This window comes from Leptosomus discolor, chromosome 17, assembly GCF_034619465.1.
Source record: "Leptosomus discolor isolate bLepDis1 chromosome 17, bLepDis1.hap2, whole genome shotgun sequence".
Classification (NCBI taxonomy): domain Eukaryota; kingdom Metazoa; phylum Chordata; class Aves; order Leptosomiformes; family Leptosomidae; genus Leptosomus; species Leptosomus discolor.
Window position 1 is genome coordinate 16,968,717 of NC_141407.1, and position 16,431 is coordinate 16,985,147.

General features: G+C 44.3%; 1 protein-coding gene across 3 annotated transcripts in view; it reads left to right on the plus strand.

The window, feature by feature from the left end:
• Positions 1 to 16,431, plus strand: part of ZBTB46 (zinc finger and BTB domain containing 46) — a 44,319-nt gene that overhangs the window by 15,257 nt on the left and 12,631 nt on the right. For 2 of the 3 annotated variants that reach the window (XM_086474573.1, XM_086474572.1), the window contains 2 exons: positions 9,229 to 9,510; positions 15,447 to 15,619. In XM_086474573.1, coding sequence (XP_086330699.1) covers positions 9,229 to 9,510; positions 15,447 to 15,619 — 455 coding nt within the window. The remainder of the gene's footprint in view (positions 1 to 9,228; positions 9,511 to 15,446; positions 15,620 to 16,431) is intronic. The other variant, XM_009960467.2, reaches the window with a different exon arrangement.

Consider the following 16,431-nt stretch of genomic DNA (forward strand, 5'->3'; position numbering starts at 1 on the left):
CAGCTTAGCCCGTGTTCTGCATTCCTCCGGTTGTGGAGCTGCCCAGGTTTCTAGACCGCCTTCGGTACGCTCCTCGTGTGCGTGAAGTACCCGCTTTACTGCGTGGAGGTGGCTGCTAGTTGCAGCAAAATGCAAAACCAACCAAACAAAAAACCAACCCCTCAACCCCCCGACCTCTCTGTCCACATCTTGAATTTTGCAGAAACTTTGCAGAGTGCTCGGTGGCTGGTTCAGGTTCTCCCTATCACCACAGGCTAACGAAATTATTAGGATGCATCTTAGCAGGAATAACTCTCTTGAGTTTCTGTTATTAAAGGGTTAGGTCAGGTTATTTTCAAGTTTGGAAACTAAAATCATTGCTTTAAACCCAGACACTTATTCCCTGGCTACACCCTGGCTTTAAAATGGTTCCACCCTAAACCAGCTTTAGCTCAAAGCTCAGTGTCTGTTTCCTTTCCCCACCCTGCATTCCATTTTCCCCAGGCTCCAAAGCCCTCCTCCTCCTCCTCCTCTTCCTCCTCCCTATGGTAACAGCCCTGATTCTGTTAATCTGCTTTAACTCCAGAGATCGGAGGCACTTCCCCTCTCCTGAGTGCCCTTCTCGCTATTTTATTTGTTCCTTGTGCCAAGGTGACGCTAGGCTCATCTTTACAGACATCTCAACTTTTCCAAAAAATTTGTTTTGCGCTTTTTGGTTTCTTTACTGAAATTACAAGTGAGAAATCAAGGTGGGTTTAGAATTTTAAATTAAAAAAAGAAATTCTAATCTTACTTGCAATCGTGACTGTTCATGACTTTCACTTTCCTGTGTGAAGGGCTGCTTTTGCCTTGAAACGTAGTGGGAATTGGTTCTTTAGATGCCGTGGCTGGGAATCAAAACCAAAAAACTCCCTTTGCTGCATTGGTCTCAGATTGTTTTGTGGTTGGTTTTTTTTTAACATTTCTCACAGGCTTTCAAAAGGTAAATATTTGTTTTGAGGATTTTCAAAGGTTGTAACTCAGCCTTCTGTCACATCATGAGCACTAGTGTTCATATTTAATGCGATACTTGGATGTTGTATTTCTGTCCCTTCATGTTGGTGTCTGTTCGTGTGCAGATGTGCAGCAAGAGGCTGTCTCTGTACAGAGGAGCAACAGAGAATAATATCAGTCCTTTTACTGCGTGAGTTATGAGACTTAGAAAAAGAGGTCAAGTTTACAGTCAACCTTAATATTTTTAAAGTGATAGTCTGTTTGAAGTCCCTGTACAGTTCTCTGCGGTTTTTGGGGAAACAAGAGCACAGCTTAAGGTATTTCTGCACTGCCCAGTCATTCCTGCTCCTGCAAGGACCGCTTTGTTACTCCATTTTAGAATAGTTACAAAACCAATTAACTCATCCAGTTTAACCGTTTCGCTCTTCTTTGTATTTGGATCGTTTGTTGTGTCTTGTTTTGGTCAAAATCAGCTCGTCGACCAGGTTTACTCTGTAGCCCTGGAGGTCACTAACGGGCAGTGGGAGAGCAGCAACAAGCAGCTGGGTTTGGGGCCAGGAGCTCCTTTTGCTGACATGGACCACAGGAAATTATGTGCAGCGTTTGATTCATTGTTAGAAAAACAGTATTATAGGAAAGAGATAAAAATTGATTATTTCTTTTTTTAAATACCTGGAGGAGTGGAGGGAACTTCCCAGTTTGTCTTTGTACACTGATTACTGTTTTGAGGAAAACAAAGCTGGGGAGATATTTGTGCTTTTAGAATGCCACTGCAGAAATATCAATGTAAAACCAGGTCGTATTTGTGTAGAACAAGACTGTTTTATTTTAGAAATGCTGTTCTAGAGGTACTGAGAAGAATGTTTCTGCTGGTAAAACATATATGGTGAACATCCTGTGGCTGTAGGCTTGACAATTCTATTCGAGCCTATATGATGAAGGCTGCCTTTCAGTTGGCGTGGAGTCCCCCAGAGCCCTCCAGAAACAGTAACAGCATTGGAAAGCTGCCGGGTTTTGCAGGGCGTTGTTTTTCAGCATCTCAAACCCCGACAGCGCAGGGCAGTGCCCCAGGTCTCCCTGCTTTGACCCACGGTTGAGAAGCTGTAGCAGGACTCCAAGCAGGGAGAGGCGGGAAAGTGCAGCCTGAAGGAGACGATGTTTTTGGTTCCATAAGGATTCACTTAAGAGATCTCACAGTCTTTATCATAAAGGCAGTTTTTAATGATCATACATGTTGTGGTTAAATTTCCATGTTTGCCTGATAGTTCCCCGAGTTATGAAACTGGAGCTTATTTTGAATGCTGCGCACATTTATTATATCCACATGTAAACTATTATGTTTGTAAAACACTGCTAATCAAAACCAACATAGCTCATGGCATCACTTCTCTGTGTAAATATTACAGTGTGGGAGAAAGCCGAGTTTTGCTTAACAAATAGTAGGTTGTGAGACACTTGAAGGATTTCTGTTAGAAAGGAGGGGGTATCTGAAATACAAGCTTCAAGGATATTTTTAGCAGCTGGTAAAAGTTTGTAATTTTTCTACCAGCCAGGATGTTCCTTTTTTTTTTTTTTTTATTCCCAAGAAAAAAACGCTAGGAAATGAAAGCTTTTTTTTTTTCTGTGAGTTTAAAAATTAATTATATGTTCTGCACAGAAGGAGATCAAGCCAAATCTTCCTAAACTTGCACAAGAAACATCACCCCTGAAATTTTACATGAAATCTACAGCCAGGCGGATCTGCATAGAACCTTGACACAAATAGGTGGGAGCGCCTCAGAAGATTAAGTCTTTGATTTTGCCTGTTTTTTCCAGAAGAGTTCAGCTCAGGTTGTAATTTGGCAGTGTCCTTGAAAGGAAAGCTGAGTTTGAGTGGCTCCCACTTTCCCTTGGTACTTAATTGCACCCCCACGCCCTCCTGCAGTTGTTCCGGTGAAAATGTCTCTGCAACCATGTACTGAACCGGATTGGGCCACTGGTCTGGGTTTAAAAATAACTTTTTTTTTTAATAAACCAGTTTATTTTTAACATATTAGTTCCTGTCTCAAGTTCACCTCACAACTCTGTGTGTGGTCTTGGTACAAGTGAGTGAGGAGCAGGGGAGGGCGCAGGAATGAGCGTTTGAGGTGGGAGAAGTTGCTGATGTGGGGACCTCTTCCCTCAGCCCCCCACTGCCCTTTCTCTTGTCATGTTGTAAACACGCACACAAAAATAATTCCAGTTGCCACCACACTATGAATTGCCCAGCTGCGTGCAGGAGATCCTAAACAGCGGCCCGGGAAAGCACGATGCCCGCATCCATCACAGGTAGCGATCCGGGGTCATGCTGTTTGCTTTGTTCCTTAACAATTTGGGGGGTGGGATGGAGTGAACCCTCAGCAAGTGGCTGGATGACACCAGGCTGGGAGGAATGATTTGCTGGAAGGCAGCGGTGCCAGACACAGCATGAATTCAACAAAGACAAAAGGCAAAGTCCTGCGTGTGGGACGGAATAACCCCATGCACCAGGGTGGGTTGGCAGCCAAGGAGTGAGAAAGCAGCTTTGCAGAAGATGTGTTCTGGTGGGCCACGAGCTGCAGAGGGGTCAGCGAAGGCTGGCTGCGTGCTCAGTTACCCTACAAAGAGTGTACCTAGCACATCAAGGGAAATGAGACCACATTTGGAGTCCAAGATCCAGTTTGGGGATCCCTGGGACAAGAAAGACTGAGCGAGCCCAGCCAAGGCCGTCAAGATGTTGTGGACGAGAAGCTTGGTTTAACGTTGGAGAAGGGAGGGTGGATGGATTGTCCAGAGCCAGACCCTTCTTAGCTGTGCGTGGAGAAAGGATGAGAGCTAAAGAATACACGTTACAGGAAGGGAAACTCTCACGGGGTGGAAGGAGGAAATTCTTCACGGAGTGGTCAAATGGTGGAGGAAGGGCCTGGAGAAGCTGTGGCCTCTCTCTCCCTGCAGATATTCAGAACTTGGCTGTACAAGGCCCTGAGCAACTGGATCTAGCTCTAAAAGTAGCCCTGAAGTCGCTTCCAATCTAATTTGTTCTACAGTTCTTACAAATCGAGCCAGTTAACGCAGCGGTAACGCTGTCACAAGTCAGGACAGCTGCCCCCTCATCTGCTGCTGAGACCCCTTAGGAGGTGCCTTCGTTAGCTGTTGTTTTCAACCTGTGCTTCCCTTGATGCTTGCCTTTCTGCCAGCAGGACTCGGGTACTTCTTTCCCTTCACCTTTCCACCCTAACTTGATGGAAAGAGGGAATATTCTCTCCCCCTGTAAACTGTGGGGTTTTATGTTCTTAGATGTGTTCAGAAGAAGATAAGCAGAATGACTTGCCAGCCCTGCTTCACATTTGCCTGTGGGAGGGAAAGCATTTGGTGGACTTAGCTGGGGGTTCTACTGTTTATGACTGTCAAGTGTGCTTTCTAAATAAGAGTAGGATATAAGATTAACCAGTGTTTCTTTAATTAGCCCCAGATAGCTGTGGGATCTTGCTGTCACCCCTAGCTTTGGCAAATGTCCACGCAATGCAGGCAGCTGGAGACTTTGGCTGGGTTTAGCTGACGGTGTTACTGGTGCTGAATTGAAAGGATGCTGGTGAAAGTGGCAGGACGACGGCGTTGGTTCTGCTGAAGCACCTCCAGCCTCCAGTTCTGCCCGAGCAATGCCGAAAGGGTAGGGAGGCTTTTTGTGACAGGAGGTGGCCTGGAATTGCCGTCGTCTTTGGAGGTTGTGGGGGCTTGTAAAGAGTTTGCTCCGCGTGCTGAGCAGTGATAACCCCCCCGTTCAGAAAGGTGTGCTTGGAGGAGTGGCTCGTGCTGTGTTTGAGGGGGGCTGAGGAAGGGCTCCTAAAGCTTCCTGAAATTTGCCAGGGCGATAGAACTTAGAGAAACTGGCTTAAAGCTTTGGCTGCAAACGGTAAGCTAAATGCCATTGCGCTCCTTCCGAGGACTGCCGGATTTGCTGGCTGCCTTCCCCTGCCTCGCCGGCCGTTGGGTCGCTCTGATTAGGTAGGCAGTCCCTCGGTGACGCGTGTCAGGCAACCTCATCATCCTGCAAACTCGGAAGACCAAGGGAGAGGCAGTACGGCTTTGTATTTCTGCCAAACAGAAAGGGGCTTTGAAGAGAAGATGACAGGCTTCTTGGATGTCCTTTTGCCTTGAGACTGTAATGACAAGAGCAATATTGAGGAATAATGACCTGGCAAAACGTTGCCTTTAGTTCTTGGGGAAGAGCTTGTCTCTGCTTTGAGTTTTCCACAGCAGATGTAATCTTGCATGGCTTTTATTCGTGCCTGTCTCTTCTCGTGGGTTCAGTCCTCCAGGTACAGATCTCTAGAAGATACTCAACTATGTACAGGAGAGAGCGGGAATAAAAGTTGAAAGAGGGAAAAATGATTAAAAAAAAAAAAAATTATGAAAGAGAATAATAGGATTGGGAGTCTGGGAAACAACAGAAAACACCACTGGGGGTTTACTGAGAAGGTAAAACCACAATACAAAGAAGAAATAAGTGGTGTGAGAGAAGCAGACACTGAGGAGGCGGTTTGGTAACGGCCACGTTTAAGCTGTAACGAGGAAAAATGACTGGAGCAGGGAGAAGAAATAATTTTTAAAAATGTGTATTAAATAAAAGCATTAATTGTGCTCAAATGCATTATTTAAAATGGGGAAGCTTTTCCTGGGTCTTTCTGAAATGGCACGTGTATTTTTTCAATTGTTTGACTGGGTTTAATTTTCTCCTAGATCTTGGAAAACAATTTATCCCATTAACATTTCATTCGGATGCTTTCAGTAAGTTGCATCACCTTTACTTCCCAAGGGGCTGGCAGATGTCTGCAGTACTTCTTGGGGTTTTTTTGACTAGTACAACTGTTTTTTCTCATACCTGGGTTTGTGACAGAAGCTCAGTTTATATGACTTTCAGGTAATTTTCTTATTTTATTTTATTTTTTTATGGTAGTAGTGGCATGCCTGCTGGTAAATGGGATTTCTGATCTGGATTTGGACTTCATGTAGTGTAGCAAAGCGAGCGAGTTTCTGGTGGCCGTACCTCCCTTGCAGAGCAAGCACACAGTTCACTGGTTTTATTTGAAAACAGAAAATAATAATAATAAAAATCTTCATCCAAGTCAACAAACTAATAAAGCTTTTCTAAAGCTTCTGTGTTTTGGAAAGTAGGCTGGTGTAATAGAATAACTGCAAAATAATGATTTGCTAAAGAGACTAATGAGCTCAGTTTTTTTAGAGCGGCATTAATCCCGTGTTTAGCTTGCTGCCCCGATCGGGATTTCCTGCGAGCGGTGCCTGGAATCCGTGCAGGCGCGGGGACTGTCTCGGCGGTGTGAAAAATGAGATGTGGAGGAGCTGGATGGAGCTCTCGGGCTGCCACGTGATGCGCTGCCTTGAATAATTGCAAAATAGAAGCTCATTTACTAAAGCTTGGTTTACGTACAGTTGAAGCGCTGTAGTAAACAGTTTGGATTACTGGGAAGTGACGGATACTTTGATTCATATAATTCTTTGGCTAAATCTTGTTAAAAGAAGCTGTATTCTAGAGAAAAGAGAGAAGTGGTTTTGGAGGCGCCGTGAAGAGGAACTTCATGCATTTTGGGGTTTTGGTGTGCTGAGAGTATTTCAGTACTTATGTGACTAAGTGGATATTTATTTTGCCTTAATGTGTATTTGATTAGGTTACATCAGCTATAAATACTGGAAGCTCTAAAGCCTCTATTTCACTGTCTGTCTCTAATCTTGGCTTTTGAGGAACATTTAATGTCTTGTTGTGGTTACAATTAATCTGCGTGTGTTTTAGCAATTAGTGTTTATGTGCAGCAGGCAGCGACGGATTCTGGCAACTGTCAATCAGCGTCTGTAATTGGCCATGGAAAAGGACGGGAGAAAACGCAAGGTGACTTACTGCCTGCCCGGTTATTTGGCAACACCGGTTTGTTGACAAACACCCTTTCTGGCCCCAGTTATTTGCTGCGGTTCACCTCTGAGGAGCAGAGGAATAGGAGCAGTATCGTGGCTTTGGTTTGATAAAGCTGTCTGTGATGTTACCGGTTTCATGGGCTAGAATTTACTTTCTTCGCCACCTTTTGTAGCAGCTGCTGTTTTTTAAAACTCTTGTAGTTTCCCTTTATGTGGAAATGTTTGTTTTTAAACCAAACTTTGTTATCTAGAAAAACGCGTGTACCTGTTAACAGCTCCCTCGGTAACAGAGGGATGACAAAATATGTAAAAACTCAAAGCGGTTGAATTCTTCTGCTTGACTAAGATTTCATAAAGCTGATCATACGAGATTGTACAAGGAAAACGCAGAGGAGGGAAAATGGGTTGTTTGAAAGGGAGAGCGTCTCTGACAGTTTGTGTAGTTGCTGGTGCTGTTTTCATAGCCCCCAGCCTTGGGTATTCCTTGCGTCTCCGGGGTGTCGGGGTACTCTGCTAGCGATGGCGTTTTCCTTAGTGTTTGCTTTGAGGCTTTTTGGGTTTTGAAGAAGTGGAAAAACTTACCAATAAAGGTGCTGGCAGCACAGTACAGCTGAGTACAGTGAATCTGAACGCGTTAAGGAACGTGCCCTGGGCTGGGCTGGGGACATCCATTGCTTGATCCCGGCTCTGCAGCTCACCACGTCTTGCTCTGGCAGTTACCACCTGTAAAACAGAGATAAAACTAATGATCTTCCTTTAGCCGTTTTCCAGGTTACAGGAGGTAGGCACTGTACCCATGTCCTCATTAGCATTTTTTAATAAGGCTATGCAAATGGATGGCTTGCCCTGGTTCGGAGTTGTTGAACGCCGAGTGCTGGCGTGCCACACTCCTCCTCTTCCCCTCTCGTGAGCTCCGCCGCTGTGAAACCTGCGTGGGAATGAGCTTATTGCTGTGGTGCAGATGGGCCACACCTGAATTCCTTGCCCTCCGAAGTGTAAGATGAGTTTGGGAAAGCAGCTGAGTGTTAATTTTGTCCACATTTTGAACTGGAACAGTTGCCTCTTGCGTTAAGTGTATTTAGATGTATTTTGAACTAGGAGGCAATAAAATGTTCAGGAGCTGCGAAACAGCTTCTTTTCCCTCTGCTCACCCGTTATCAGTGCCTTCTCTTTGGATTTTTTCCCTCTACATCTTGATAGTACAACCGCTACAAAGGCATCCGTTTGTTGGGGAGCTGTAGCCCTGTTTGCCAGGCGCTCGACTGGGTCTCGAGCGTGTCAGTGGTGTTCTGCTGCTGCAGGTTCTGCAGCAGGTAATCACAGTTTGGTTTACACACCTTGTAAATGGGATAACAGCCCTTTCTGTACATGCTTTTTTTGTTTCGTGTGAAGTATAGAGAGAAGTATGAGAGTCACATTACGTAAAAATACACTAATTATTTAAGACTAGAGAGTCAAAGTTCAAACAAGAGAGAATCTTTAACTAGACCTCCCCAAAACCACAAAAATAAATGGTATTTTCACAGGGAGGGATTAACCTGATCATAACGTTTTCATTTTTGTTTGGATTCACTAATCGATGTTTTTGTTTCTAGACCGTTACATTTTTATACAGGTTCTTTGTAGCTGCCTGTTGCCGAGTGGTTAATCTGTGCCTTTGGTTGTGTTTTTGACTGTATCACTTCTGTATAAAACCTGCCCTGTGATATATGCTGGGAACCACTGATTACTGTGTATTTTTCAGATAAGTGACCCCGAGGGATTTATATTAATTAGCAGTCCACTATTACAGGCTGTTTATTACTGGATTTTTCAAAACTTCCATCATGGGGAAGAAATGAAAGAGGGAGAACTTGGCCTACCGGAGTAAAATGATGGAAAAACCAGAACTTGAACGTTTGAACGTCATTTCAGGACTAGCAGGCTATCCTGAAACCTTAGTTCAAAATAAATAAATCAAAAAGTTTCGCCCAGTTCTTGGTTGTGGGGAGAGGTGGTACCCATCTCTCTCCCTCTGCCCTGCCTTCGCAGACCCGCTGGCGGGGCAGACGCGCGGGGTGCAGCTGGGCACAGCTGGAAGAACAGAAACCCCCGGCTGCGGGGCGGGGGCGCTTTCTGGCGAGCCTCTGAACCGCCAAGTTCTTCTCCGGGCTTTTGGGAAGGGAGCAAGAAACCACGCTTTTGCGTGAAAAGCGACAATAAGGCCGAAATAGGGGGTGATGAGCGCCTGGTTCCCAGATATTCGGGGCCAGGGTTAGGCAGGCGCGCGTGGCCGCTGTGCCGCCTCTCGGGGGTTCGCTGGCGTCTCTGACGGCTTCTTTCCTCCCGCAGGTGCTGAGGTGGCAGCGACAGAGCCCAGCAGCTCCGACAGCAGAGTGGAGCGGCCCGACCCCTACGCCAACGTGGAGGAAGCCCTCCTGGGGGGGGAAGGCAGCTACATCTCGCAGCCCCTCACCCCGGAGAAGGAGGACGCGCTCCAGGCTGCCACCGTCGCCAACCTGCGCGCGGCTCTCATGAGTAAGAACAGTTTGCTGTCTCTGAAAGCCGACATGCTGGGAGAGGATAGTTCTCTGCTGTTTGAGTACTTACCCAAAGGCACCCATTCTCTCTCTCGTAAGTTTGTGTTTTAGTATTTTTTTTGTTTACTGACACTTTAAGTGAAATCTTTAGTGAGAAGAAATTACAGGTCACTGTCTTGTTATTACTGCTGATATGTTTATATCCAGTTTTAAGTCCTGCTTAATCCCACTTTCCATACAATTGGGAAACTTGTGTCTTGTTCCAACTTCATTACCTGCTGAAGCCATGGAAGAAAGTATTTAGTGCATATGAGCGTAGCGCTTGTCCTCAGATTTCTGTTTTACTTGTTTGCAAAGTGGTACTTACAGATGAAATACAAAATATTTGAGTCCTTATGGTAAAAGACTCCGAAGGTTTTGAATCCCGAACTGACTGATGTTGAAAGGCTGCTGGCTGTTGCTCCTGTGTCTGTAGAAACAGTTGTGATTTTGCAGACTGCGTGATCTTTACTTCTTGCTGTTTACTTTTAGACCTCTCTCTAAGTAATGAGCAGCTATTGATTGTTTTGTTATACTTGCACGTGGAAACGGATGTTTTTCTGCTGGTGATCTGTTGGAGGTGGCTGATGTGTACCGTTGTGTGTGGACAGCTTACTTTTCAGCATGCTTTCGTATTTTCTTAATTGCAGTCGTAAAATAGTCTGATTCTCTAGTGCACAAAGAAAGAAAAATCATTAATGCTGTATTTCAGTAATACTTCCAGAAGATGGGGATAGCGTTTGTCACATAAAATAGGGCAAGCGGTGGCTTTCTGAGTACTGTGTGTTAGTTTCCAGCAGAAAATGCTTGGTTTAAACTATACTGAGAAAATTGACTGATTAAATAGAATGAAAAGTTCACTTAAGATATCTCTTGTTTTATTTTTGCTTTCCTTGATGGCAAAAAATAGATAACTTTTGATGGTCACATAGGTTGTAAGATAAAGGGAAATAACTGCACAACGTAATGTCAGCCTTAGTATCTCTCTTTGCTCCTCGTGTCTGAACAGTGGAATTATTTTTAAAAACTCTTTCTAAGTTTAGAGAGAAAATAAAATCTTTGTGCCTTATTCTGCAGCTTGAATGACTGGGGGGAATTGCTAATGCAACGTTCTTGATTCTTCCGCAGTAGTTCGCTTACTGAACGATCTCCAATTAAATCAGATTTAGACGGTTCAAACTAGGCTCCTGGGTTGAAAATCCCCTCGTTGCAATGAAGCAGCAAAGATCCTGTGCAGCAGTTCAATCGCCGGGCTCGCGTGCAGTGAGAAGAGTGCCCTCAGCTGGCACCGGGGCGGGCGGGAGTGCGGATCGATGCGCGGCGGTGAGGGTGATTTATGCGCCGCGTGCTCGGCTCCGTGACTCGTGACAGGTGAAATCAGCGGTTTCATCTTCTGTCATGATAAACCGGAATAATGACGGGGCTGCCCTCTATCCATCATCCTTCTCTTGGATGGAGGACTTGAGATTTTACTTAAAAGCTGAAGGACCCTTTGGCATAAAGACAAATGAGTATAAGGCAGCTATAAATTTGGGCTAGAAATGAGAGATTGCCTAACCAGCTGAGCAGCGGAGTTCGGGAGCAGACGTGGTGTAGGCAGAAGACCAGCTGTGTTTAAAAAAAAAAAAAAGCTCAGTTCATTCAGAAAAGGGGTAAATGATCGCTCGTTGAGGGCTGTGGTGACTCAGGAGGTCCTTCCAGCCTGTACTCGAGGGCCCTGTCTTCCAGCCCTCTCACTATTGCTTGAATTTCATTCAGCTAAGCTCCCGTTATCTCACCTTTATGGAAGCGAAGTGAATAGTGTAAGACAAAAAGACGACTGCTGGCTTGGTCTGCAGCTCTCGCACCAGTAGGTGGATGTCGCTGCGGCCTGGTAAGAGGGTTTTTACAGAAGCAGGGAGTTCAGGGCTGTATTTTTCTTTCATCTTACTCAGATTCACAGGTATCGATTTATTTTTATCACTTGAAAAAGATGTTCTGGTAGAAGACTTGCTCTTAAGTGGTGGTTACTGAATACAATAGGACATCAAGCTTAATGAGAATTTTCAGTGTAAAAAAGGCAGTAAAGCAAGTGGTAAGAAGATTCTGGAGATCTAAAAGCACATCTAGGTTGGTGCTGGCTTTGTAGGTGTTTTTCACATTTTTCTTCAAACACAATTTGAGGATGTTGAGTCATTTTAAGTCCTGGGTTATATTAAAAAAAAAAAAAAAAAAAGGCAGGGGGAGTAGGCAGGAGCACAGTGAGAAAGATAAAAACCCAAAACCAGCACAGTTTTCATCTGTCTGATTTTAAAAAGGAAACACACTAATTTCAAGAATTTTAAGTGATCAGTCTCTCTTGAGCTTAAAAAATGTGAAGTGCGTTTTCAGTCTTAACTGCTGTCACTGGCTTCTCTTCGTATTCTCTTACGAAGCGCTACGGTAAGTGGCTGACTCCAGGAGCAGTGTTCACCTTGTTGTTCTTTTCTGGAGGAAAAGACTTAACGGAGGTGGACGGATCCAAAGAGTGTGTTATAGACGTTTAAAGTGCTGATGAGCCGTTTCTGAAGGGGATATTACTCACCAAGTTACTGCCTACATGACAAGGTTTCATTTTTTTTCTTCCGCAGAGTTCGCACCGCTGTAAAAGCTAATAGAAGATACCCCAAGGTTTTCATTTCACCCCGTGTTCTTTTTTTCCTAATTCATTGTATATTGTAATGATTGTATGAGGTGTGAAATTGCTTAACGTTCAGCTGGTGGAAAATGAAGCCTGGGGGGTGTGTGGGGGTGTTGTATCACTATGATGTAGTCAAACAGAAATAAAGCATTTCTAGAGTTAACTAATTCAAACTAATTTAAAATCAGAAGGGGAAACTGAAATATCTTGCCTTTTGGGTAACACGGCTGCCAGCTAACCCGCAGCTGAAGGGCTCTGAGAATTTGTGCCGTTCATGGCGTGTGATCAGGACTGACGTTGTTCATGGGCTTGTCAGCAACCTAAAGAACGTGCAGGTTTGGCAGAGGTGAAGTGTGGGTGAGTTGTTCATGGGTGACACTGAGGTCATCTTGGGAACCATCAGTTATTGAACCTGCGTGGCGTGCTGTTGGGGGGTGTCTTTGAGAGAAGACATTACAAGAGGTTCAGTGTTCTCGTCTTTATGTGTTTTCATGGTTTATCTGTAAAAGCAGGTTATTCTTTGCTGATTCCCAACTTCAGCAGTGCTGTTCCACTGAGCTCCTTGGTTGAATAACGTGTGTCTTGCTTCATTTATGATGCTGAACTTTGGTAGCATTGTTCTGTGCGGTTACACCACATCTACAAAAGTCTCAAAGGCTTTAGTTGAATGTTTTTAGCTGCTTTTGCCAAGTATAATCCAGAGAATGAGAATTTTAATATTAACTAGAAAATGAGTTAGATAGTTCACATCCTTGCTTTCTCATTTAAAAAAAAAAAAAAGAAAAAAGAAAACTTTCAGATTTTGGGGAGACTGACTCCCTTAAAGGGTGACTCTTCCACATTTTCAGAATAGTACATTGCATACTTTTTTATATGTCTAAGTTTGGCTTTTCCTGTTTACCCTGTTGCAACTGAAACTGTTTATAGAAGCAATTCCTATGAAGCTTGCTGTCCAAGTGATTGCATGGTACACAGAGCCCTTTTCTTTGGGGCAAACCAGCTAATATGTTATTTTTAGTTAGTGGTTCATTGGAGCCAATAATTTATACTTGCCCTGGATGTTAAAGGAATACATTTTACACAGCGGTCAGCTTTCCCAAGAGGGAGAAAAAGGTATTCAGTCTGGCGTGGAATTTTTGTACATGGTAAATGAAGCTTTGGGGGAGAATGGATGCAGTTTTACATGAGATATGAGAACCTTTGCCTTTCTCTTTTCCACAATAGTTTACAGCTGTCAGAGAATACTGTATTCGTATAAATACTGCTAAACCCGTGCATCAGCTTCCGTGTGCAAAGCTGACCGAAGGAAAGTGCTTTTGATTTCTGATTTAGAAGTTAAAATACTTTTCAATAAAATTCATTTCAGTACAAATATAGGAGGGGAAAAAGGTTTCTCTCAGTACTAGTCAGAATGGGACGAAACGTAAATTCAGGTGCTGCTTGCGTTCTGGTGTACGAAGCGTGGGTCACTTCTGTGGGTTTCTCTTCTTGTGTTACTTGCAGTTGTTGAAACCAAATAAATATGAATTATTGTTTTAAAAAACATCTTTGTACTTTGTTGTGTTGTACATCTTTGTGGCTCGTGTTGGGTGACAGTTTATTGTTTCTCCTTACTCTGTTTCGTTGCTCGTTCATCAGCCTTAACTTGTGCTTTAACAAGTGCAGAGGGTCTCAGGAACCTGTGTAACTCCGTGGAGGTGCTAATAAAGAATTAATGACGCCAGACCCTCCGGGCTTCTCTCTGCTGTACGCTGAACTGCTGTTTGCTTGAGGGAGGGCAACCCGGAGGCGCCTCTGAGTTGCCGATGATCACAGTGTGTAGCTTCAATGTGAACAGGGCAGTTTGATCCGTTGGGGATGTTCAGGGGACAAAAAGGAATTGTGTGGATGTCTAGGCAGGAGTTCAGCTTTGGACGTGGAGAGCTGGATTCCTCAGAACAGTTTCTAATGGGAAATGCTGATGAATTCACTTTTCCCCCCAGTTTTTCCTCGCTTGAATTTATGGGGGTTTAGCATTTTGCTGTCCTGCCTGTAAATGGTAAGAGCAGTAGATGAGCGCCACCAGAATGGCGACGTGAAGTATTGTTATCACCCTTGAACAGGGTTAACTGAGTCGTGAAAGATCCCAATCTGCGATCAAAGAGGAGGAAGGTAAATCAAACATGCAGCTTGTGGCACAAGAGCAGAATTTCCTTTGATAGCGGATAAAAAAGTTAGGTTTGGGATTGTTCGCATTTAGAAACCTTTGTGTGGTTTCACTCGAATGCTTTGTTGTGACCCAGATCACAGTGTATTGTATTCGGACATAGTATAAACTTTGACTTGTTATTTGTAGCTGCATTAAAGAGTGTGGTTTTTATATCCGTAAAGGTTTCAATCAGACTCTTTTGTGTTAGAAATGAAAAAGCCTTTAGGGCACAGAGTGCTTGAAATACGAATTTGTTTACTTTTGTGCCATATTTGCTTCTGATTTCGCCTGCTTGCTTTTCAAAGATGACGACCTGCTCGATATGTCATTCCAATATTCAGTCAAGGTGTTTGTTAAAGTTTGTTTAACCATTTGTAACGCACGCTGGCCTTGGCTTACACGGTCTGCATTTGGGTTTAGATTTGTCATTGCTTATCAGTGCAGTTTCTGGAATATTGTTCACCATTTGGCTGTTGCGACAGCGTAGACAAGAGGGTTCTGCTTCGGCCCGGGAAGTGATGTTTTGCTTTTTAACTACGGCAGATTTTTAGAATGTAACGACTGTCAGGTATAACTGAATAGTTTTGTACGAACATTTGAACTTCTGTGCTTGCTGTATGTCTGGAATGAAAGGAGTACTTTTCCCCATCTTTTGTAAAGCACTTTGAGATCAAGGACTGACAGTACTATGTTGAATAAACCACCACGGTCAAATCTTGAGATCTGAAGCTTTGACATGAACTGTCAAGAAAGTTAGTAGCAGAATAAAGTTTGCGCGTACGTTCCTTAAAGCTTGAAATGCTCGTGTTTGAGGTGGTGCTTCTCCTCCAGGAGGTGTCTTTCAGAAATGCCATTGCTCCGGAGATTTGTGCCGCTTTCTCCCGACGGACCCTGTAGCGGCCGTGCCGTGCGGTGTAACCCCACGACGTGCCTCGCGCGCAGACGAGGCGTTTTGGGGTGGGGAGGCTGGTTTTAAACAAAACAAAACAAAACAAAAAGGCCTGGCATCGCTGTCCTGCTGCATCCCCTCCCGCGGACGGAAGATAAGCTGCGAGTGCTGGTGCGCTGCCTTTGCAAGGCCTTTTTGAAAACCGCCAGCTGGTGCTGGTTCACGTGGGTGAGATTCGTTTCCTGTGTTCCCCAGGGCCTGGCACCAACTCGAATCGTTCAAGGGGCGAATGTGATGGCAAAGTGGAAGCACCATCTCCCCCGCTGCCTGCATCACACCTTGCCACTCAGAGCCCCCCTGAGATCTGCTCTTCTGGTGAAATGTCACCAGAAACCATGATAAAAGGAGAGGTGCCTTCCTCGACCCAGGTAAGATCGTGGGGAAAAACGCCAAGAAATTTAAATGCAAAGGTATTTCATAGAATTCTCCTCGGTTAGGAGCACTTCAAAAGACCATAGTACTGGATCCTTTGACCTGATCGCTTTTTTTTTCTCTCTCTCTTTTTTATTTTTTTATTTTTAATTTTTTTTACAAAACCAGGTTATTTTAAAACTGGAAGTCTGTGGAGGTCAGGGCTGGTGTTGTCCTAACGTTAGCCTTTCTGCCTTACCTCAGCAGAACTTGTGTTCAAAAACCTGTATTTTTGGTCAAGTATACGTGCATACAAGACTATAATAATGGCAGAAAGATAGCTGAGACCCCAGCTATCCATTGCCCACCTCTGGTGTTTTGCCTTTGGGTTTCTTGTAGTTGTCTAAATTCGGAGGGAAGCAGGCTGGCTTTCTGTATTGCAGGAGTCAGGAGTTTTGACATAAAATCCACAGCTTTCTGTGGCATGTCTTCATGTTTTTGAATGACACTTTGGTTCCGTTGAACAAAAGGGGGGAAGCACAGATTTTCCTTTGCAGTCTCCTTAGAGCAAAATGAGCTGGTCAGAACGGCTGGTAGCTGCTTGCCCCGTCTCCAGCAGCCCTGCCCAGGCTGCCTCATGCCTCTGCCTCATAGAGGGTTGCCATCTGCTGCACGCTGGCATATTGCAAAGGGTTTATGGGGGAAAAAAAAAAATATTAAAAAAAAATCAGCTTTTCTTTATAATTTGGATCAGCGATGCCAGAGAGCATTGCATAAAGGGAACCACGCAGAAGGTGTTTGTTTTCTGTGTGGAAAGAAAAAGTAGCTC